Source organism: Phoca vitulina, unplaced genomic scaffold (assembly GCF_004348235.1).
Source record: "Phoca vitulina isolate PV1807 unplaced genomic scaffold, GSC_HSeal_1.0 scaffold23, whole genome shotgun sequence".
Taxonomy (NCBI): Eukaryota; Metazoa; Chordata; class Mammalia; order Carnivora; family Phocidae; genus Phoca; species Phoca vitulina.
Window position 1 is genome coordinate 22,156,478 of NW_022589726.1, and position 7,907 is coordinate 22,164,384.

Sequence of the window (7,907 nt, forward strand, 5' to 3'; positions counted from 1 at the left end):
TCCTTTGGGCCAGTTACAGTGCTAGGTACTCTTGTGTGTCTCATCTTAAAAGAAACTCTTCTTAGGCAGCTTTTCTTTGGAAATTACCTAGTCAGCTAACTCCGCCTAATTGTGATAATAAATGAAAAATAGTGGTAATGTTTTCAGAGCTGTTTCCATTCTAAATTTGGACTCACAGGCTGAATAACCAAAGCATTGAGAATAATGAAATTGCAGCACCAGGTAAAAATATAAGTGATTTTATTTACTTATGTGACTGCTAAAATAACTCTAATATAGTAAGTCTATACCTTTGAGGAAGTATGACCCCTGATAGAGTACAATTTCCAGGTTTGTCTTTCATGAAAATGTCCTTTGGTCTCTATTTCTAAGAGAGAAAATTTCCCCAAAGTTTAAGGAATTTCTAGTGCTAGTAAGTGGGGCCCCATTTGGAGATGAGCAACCTTTCTTTTTGCTGCCCTCCAAAATTATAATGGGTGGTTCTCTGTCTGCATTTCATGGTTTGATTCCTTGCTTTTCTAGCATCTTCTGCCAATGGTGTAATATTCTCAGGATGAATCCAGGTTGCTATAGCTAGAGCTACAGTGGTGAACAAAAGAAAAAAAGTATTAGCATGGAAAATGCAATCCCTACATGACTTGAAGTATTTAGGTTTTTAGAAATAATACACACAATTTAGCCTTCTATTTCATCTTTTAGAAATCAAGGGAGAGGTCTATATCCAACAGAAATTTTCAAACGCTACCTTAACACCAAATTCTCACACTGATATTCAAACTTGTCTTCTGGATCACTGAATTTGAAGTTTTTCTTTAATTCTGTGCTAGTTATTGCTCAGCTAGGTGAGAAGGAGAGGTAATGTGGACTTGCTTACTAAGAATAGCTTTAATTCTGGGTGTTGTTTGGATAAATAATGGGAGAGAATTCATAAGTCCTTTGAGAAATTGAATGTGCCCATCTTGCAGTATGAATGCAAGAGATAGAGGAGGACATGAAGGGACAAGATGGTATAGTCAGTGGTGTTGAAGAGTTATTTTGAGTCTATGGTTATATGGGTTGTCAGCCCAAAGTAGGAAAAAAAAGGCTAAGCTTTGGAAAGTTAGTAGGTAGTCTATATTTGCAAATGGCATAAGGGCACAGACAAGAGCTGAATCTGAATAGACGACACAAACTGGAGATAGAGATCATGACCAGTGTATGTTCCCATATTGGTCAACAGTTTCTCTCTTTTTTTTTTTTTTTAAGATTTTATTTATTTATTTGAGACAGAGAGAATGAGAGAGAAAGAGCACATGAGAGGGGGGAGGGTCAGAGGGAGAAGCAGGCTCCTTGCTGAGCAGGGAGCCCGATGTGGGACTCGATCCCGGGACTCCAGGATCATGACCTGAGCCGAAGGCAGTCGCTTAACCAACTGAGCCACCCAGGCGCCCCGGTCAACAGTTTCTCTTGATGAGTTATATAGCATCTGGGATATCTCTATGCTGCCTTCTTTCTAACTCATCCCCTTTCTCCTCACTCTGCAAATGTCCAGCTACCACTCCTCTTCAGATTGCATTAATGACTCCATTTAAATATTTATTGAAAAAATAAAAGCCATTACGTGGGAACTGCTTCCTTCCCAACATCACATCTATGCATGTTTGATGGATGAAGTAAACTTGCTCCCAACTAACAGCATGCTCTGCTTCTGCTCTGCAGCCCAGCTGCTCTCAGAGGTACTATTTCTGCAATTTTCTCATATTTCTCCTGCAATTTCTGCCTCTCTACTGGATTATTATCAAGAGTTTACAAAACATCCTCCAGTTGCTTTAATAATAAAACAACAACAACAACAAAATAAATTCTAAGACATTAAAGAAAGAACAATAAAAGTGGACAGGAAGTTGATCTAGGGTTGGAATCCTATAGAAAAGATTATTGCAGATTTTAGGAAATCTAGAGACTTAGGGAAGTTTATAATTTCAGAACATGAATTTTTGAGTAGGCATGAAACTTTGTGAATAGAGAATGTTGAAACCCTTGAATATTTGTTAGACATAAGAAGAGGCTTTATCTGATTTCTTTCTTTTTTTTTTTTTTTTTTAAAGATTTTCTTTATTTATTTGAGAGAGAGAGAGAGAGAGAGAGAGCACAAGACGGGGGAGCGGGAGAGGGAGAAGCAGACTCCCTGCTGAGCAGGGAGCCCAATGCGGGACTTGATCCGGGGACTCCAGGATCATGACCTGAGCTGAAGGCAGTCGCTTAACCAACTGAGCCACCCAGGCGCCCTGATTTATTTCTTATAGTCCAAAGAAAATATTGAAGGCAATGAGAAACCACAGTGTTGTTTCGGAGTTCATTCTCCTTGGGCTGTCTGCTGACCCCCAGATTCAGGCTCTGCTCTTTGCGCTGTTCCTTGTTATTTACCTCCTGACCCTGATGGGGAACCTGATGCTCCTGCTGGTGATCAGGGCTGATTCACACCTCCACACCCCCATGTACTTCTTCCTGGGACAGTTGTCCTTCCTGGATCTCTGCCACTCCTCTGTCACTGTGCCCAAGCTGTTGGAGAACCTTCTGTCTGAGAAGAAAACCATCTCAGTAGAGGGCTGCCTGGCTCAGGTCTTCTTTGTGTTTGCCACTGGGGGCACTGAATCCTGCCTGCTTACTGTCATGGCCTATGACCGCTATGTTGCCATCAGCTCCCCTCTGCTTTATGGCCAGATGATAAACAGACAGCTGTGTATGGGGCTGGTGTGGGGCTCATGGAGCTTGGCTTTTCTGGATGCTCTTATCAATATCCTTGTAGCTCTCAATTTAGACTTCTGTGAGGCTCAGAATATACACCACTTCAGCTGTGAGCTGCCGTCTCTCTACCCTTTGTCTTGCTCTGATGTGTCTGCAAGTTTTACTGCCCTGCTCTGCTCCAGCCTCCTGCATTTCTTTGGAAATTTCCTCCTGATATTTTTCTCCTATGTTCGCATTTTATCCACCATCCTGAGAATTAGCTCCACCACAGGCAGAAGCAAGGCCTTCTCCACCTGCTCCTCCCACCTCACTGCAGTGATCTTCTTTTATGGCTCAGGGTTACTCCGCTATCTCATGCCAAATTCAGGATCCACTCAAGAGTTAATCTTCTCCTTGCAGTATAGCGTGGTCACTCCTATGCTGAATCCTCTCATCTACAGCCTGAAGAACAAAGAGGTGAACGCAGCTGTGAGAAGAATTTTGAGAAAATGTGTCTAGTGTTACAAGTAATAGATTACAAAATCAGAATGATGAGGGGAGAAACTGAATAGAACTGCAATAAGTAGTGCCTGAATATTAAGGAGAATTTTCTGATATCAGGATCTGCAACATACCTTACATCTTTTCTTTAAAATGGTTAAGAAAAGGTGGAGCTATTTTCCTGGTATGATAGTAGTTCTGTCCTAGTCAGAGGAAAATGGATGGATGAACCTCTTGTCTTACAATTTTTCTTATAAAAATATTTAATTTATAACAGACAGTATGGTAGACTTTGTTATTGCTTGCTTATGTTATCTTTACCGTTCTTCCAGTAACTAAATTCCATGTGTTCAGTATAGTTCCAGAGAGACTGTTAATCATGGTGTCCCCAAATCCTCTTTCCTCCCCCACTCATTATTCACTCATTCTTCCTGGCACAGTGGCTGGTATAGGAATGAGCATATGGTCAGTGCCAGACCTTCCACTCCCTTAGGAATTTTAATCTTCAGAATAGATTCAGAAAGGCAGAGGTAAGTCTTTCTGTTTGCAGCATTCTGATAGCCTATCCCAGTGCCCCTGCTGATTAGATCACTACTGTTATCATAGATTCTGTACTTTCAAGGCAGATTGATAAACATGAATTAAACCTATATCTTTTTTTTAAGATTTTATTTATTTATTTGGGAGACAGAGTGAGTGAGAGAGAGAGCGAGAATGAGAGAGAGAGAGAGCACAAGCCAGGGAAGAGGCAAAGGAAGAGGGAGAACCCTCTGGTTCCAGCCATGTTGTCCCAAATGGCATTATCTCATCCTTTTTATGGCTGTGTAACATTCCTCTCTCTATATAACTATATACATATATATATATTGGAATACACAAACACACCATATCTTCTTTATCCATTCGTCTATTAATGGACACTTAGGTTGCTTCCATATCTTGACTATTATAAATAATGTTGCAGTAAACATAGGGGTACATGTCTTTTTTAAATTCAATTAGCCAACATATAATACATGATTAGTTTTTGATATAATGTTCAACGATTCGTTAGTTGCGTATAACACCCAGTGCTCATCACATCATGTGCTCTCCTTAATGCCCATCACCCAGTTACCCTATCCCCTCACCAACCTCCCTTTCTGCAACCTTCAGTTTGTTTTCCAGAGTTAAGAATCTCATATGGTTTATCTCCCTCTCTGATTTCTTCCCATTCAGTTTTCCCTCCCTTCCCCTATTGTCCTCTGCACTATTCCTTATGTTCCACATATGAGTGAAACCATATGATAATTGTCTTTCTCTGATTGACTTATTTTGCTTAGCATAATACCTTCCAATTCCATCCATGTCGATGTTAATGGTAGATTTATATATCTTTTTGAACTAGTGTTTTCATTTTCTTTTAGATACCCAGTAGTGGAATTATTGGATAATATGGTATTTCTATTTTTAATTTTTTTTCCTGTTTTCAACAGTGGCTGTACCAGTTTATATTCCTACCAACAGTGCACAAAGGTTCCTTTTTCTCCACATCCTTGCCAGCGCTTGTTATTTACTGTGTTTTTATTTTAGCCATTCTGACAGATGTAAGGTGGTTATCTCATTGTGGTTTTGATTTGCATTCCCCTGATAACTAGTGATTTTGAGCATCTTTTCATGTGTATGTTGCCATCTGTATGTCTTCTTTAGAAAAATGTCCTCTGCCCATTTTTTAATCAGTTTGCTCTTTTGGTGCTGAGTTGTATATGTATTTCATTTTTAAAGTTAATTCAGTGGCCAGAACCTCTTGTACAAACATCTTTTTATTGGGATCAGTAAGAAAGCTTGTGTTTCAACATTAAGAATGATGTTTGTTTTGTTTTTGATCAATACCTTTAACTTAAGAATTCTCTTCTAATTATTATATTTTGCTAAGAATTGGTGTAAAATTTTATCAAATGCTTTTTCTGTTTCCATTGAGGACCAGGATTCTTTTCTTTCATTTAATAATATATAGTGTCTGTCACATAAGGCATGCAATAAATACATATTGAATAAAAAATAAATTCATTGAAAGAATCATATGGTTTTATTTTTTATTTTTTAAGTTTTTATTTAAATTCCAGTTAATTAACATACAGTGTAATATTAGTTTCAGGTGTAAAATTTAGTGATTCAGCACTTACAAACAACACTCATTGCTCCTCACAACAAGTGCATTCCTTAATCCCCATCAACTATTTCATCCATCTCCCCACCTCACCCCTCTGGTAACCATCAATTTGTTCTCTATAGTTATTTAAGAGTCTGTTTCTTGGTTGGCCTCTCTCTCTCTCTCTTTTTTTTTCTTTTCCCTTTGCTCATTTGTTTTGTTTCTTAAATTCCACAGATGAGTGAAATCATATGGTATTTGTCTTTCTCCGGCTGACTTATTTTGCTTAGCATTATACTCTCTAGCTCCATCTATGTTGTTGTAAATGGCAATATTTCATTTTTATGGCTGAATAATATTCCATTCTTTATATATATCACATCTTCTTTATCCATTCATCTGTCGATGGACACTTGGCCTGCTTCCATAGTTTGGCTATTGTAAATAATGCTGCAATAAATATAGCGATGCATGTATCCCTTTGAATTAGGGTTTTTGTGTTTTTTTGGGTAAATACCCAGTAGTGTGATTACTGGATTATAGGAGATGTCCACTCTTACCGCTTATATTCAACATAACACTGGAAGTCCTAGCCACAGCAATCAGGCAACAAAAAGAAAAAAGAAGGCATCCAAATTGGCAAGGAAGAAGTTAAACTTTTACTATTTGCAGGTGACATGGTACTCTATATGGAAAATCCAAAAGACTCTACCAAAAAATTGCTAGAACTGATACAGAAATTCAGTGAAGTTGCAGGATACAAAATCAACGTACAGAAATCTGTTGCATTTCTATATACCAATAATGAAGCAGCAGAAAGAGAAATCAAGGAATCAATCTCATTTACCATTGCACCAAAACCCATAAGATACCTAGGAATAAATCTAACCAAAGAGGTAAAAGATCTGACTCTGAAAACTATAGAACACTGATGAGGGAAATTGAAGATGACAAAAAGAAATGGAAGAACATTCCATGCTCATGGATTGGAAGAACAAATATTGTTAAAATGTCTATACACCCAAAGTAATCTACACATTTAATGCAATCCCTATCAAAATATCACCAGCATTTTTCACAGAGCTAGAACAAACAATCCTAAATTTTATGTTTTTTTTTTTTTTTAATACTAAATTGTATCAGTAGGGTTTCTGGTGTTGAAGAATTTTTGCATTACTGATATCACCCTGTTTAGGTGGAGTAGTAAAGACTGAATTAACTTTTGCCAGTATTTAACTTAGCAATTTCCCATTTATGTTCATAAATGAGATAGTATAATATTTTTCTTACACTCACCTGGTCTTGTCTTTTCAGCAGCTTTATTGAGATTCTGTTTCACACATCACCAAGGTCACCTATTCAAAGCATACAATTCAGGTCACAGTAGTGGGGTATGGACCAAGTCCCGCACCTCGTCCTGGGCGCCGGGGGCACCCTCAGGGAAGGACTGCTACCAGGGAAGCTCAGGCACTACTGCTAACCTGGAAACACTCAAGCCTGTGTGGTGAGGAGCGAGGCTCTGCTGAAGAGCTATAGCAGTAGGAGGCCGTGGAGGCCCTGGTGGGGCAGGTGCTACCCATATGTGAGATGACTCTGCCCTGGAGCTTTGGGCTCTTGCCCGAGCCCCAACGGGACCTGCACAGAGCCAGCCCAGGGATGATTGACATCAGGGAAAAACCCTTGTAGGCTCTTGGGCAGAGCCCACCTTGGAGGGAGACTCCAAGCATGCTACAAAATATAGTTGCCTACATTTGCTTCTGTGAAAGACAGTCTTGACCTCCCACTCCAAATCCATGTCCTGATCTCTACACAATTGGAATCAAAAGATTTGGGCTATAGCCCAAATGAATTGGACTCAATTTTTTTAAATAGGCAAATTCCTGCCACTCATTTCCTTTGAGCTAGGGCACTTAATTGCCACCTTTTGGCTTGAGAGTTTCCAAAAGGCAATTTTGGTCTCAAGCCTATGTGTATGTGCCCATAGTTCTGAGGTTCAGCCAATGCTGGATACAGAACAGTCAGTGGCAGCAGGGTTGTGTTTTAAATGGTCTTATGCATATGGTGGAAACTGAGAAGCTTGCATATTTTTAGAATTTTGTAAAGCCATTTTATAATAAATGAGAATCTCTGAAAGGAGAAGACAAACAAAACCAAGCATACAATTCAGTGGTCTCTAGCACATTCACAGAGTTGTGCAGCCCTCACTACAAACCAATCTCAAAACATTTTCCTCACTTCAAATAAATTCAATACCCATGCACAGTTACTCTCCATTCTCTCCCCCCAGCCCCTGCCATAGGCAGTCACTAATCTACTTTTTGCCTATATAAATTTGTCTATTCTAGACATCTGATCTTGGCATCACTAGTATGCTTTCTTTCATCTTTGTATTTTCTTTTTTTTATTTAAATTCAATTAGCCAACATATAGTGTGTCATTAGTTTTTGATATAATGTTCAGTGATTCATTAGTTGCATATAACATCTTTGTATTTTCTTAATACATTTGCATAAAAAAGGAACTATCACTTCCTTGAAGGTTTTATAAAATTCGCCTTTAAAATTTTGAG

The 7,907-nt window shown here is 38.8% G+C and overlaps 1 protein-coding gene across 1 annotated transcript; it reads left to right on the plus strand.

The window, feature by feature from the left end:
- Window positions 1-2,307: 2,307 nt before the first annotated feature.
- On the plus strand, window positions 2,308-3,225 carry LOC116642149 (olfactory receptor 8S1-like). The gene has a single exon (XM_032420229.1). It carries the CDS (start codon window positions 2,308-2,310, stop codon window positions 3,223-3,225), a length of 918 nt encoding a protein of 305 aa, XP_032276120.1.
- The last annotated feature ends 4,682 nt before the right edge of the window (window positions 3,226-7,907 follow it).

Bases quoted from the DNA above. Each gene is read 5' to 3' on its own strand.
- LOC116642149 (XM_032420229.1), top strand. From the start codon at position 2,308: ATGAGAAACCACAGTGTTGTTTCGGAGTTCATTCTCCTTGGGCTGTCT.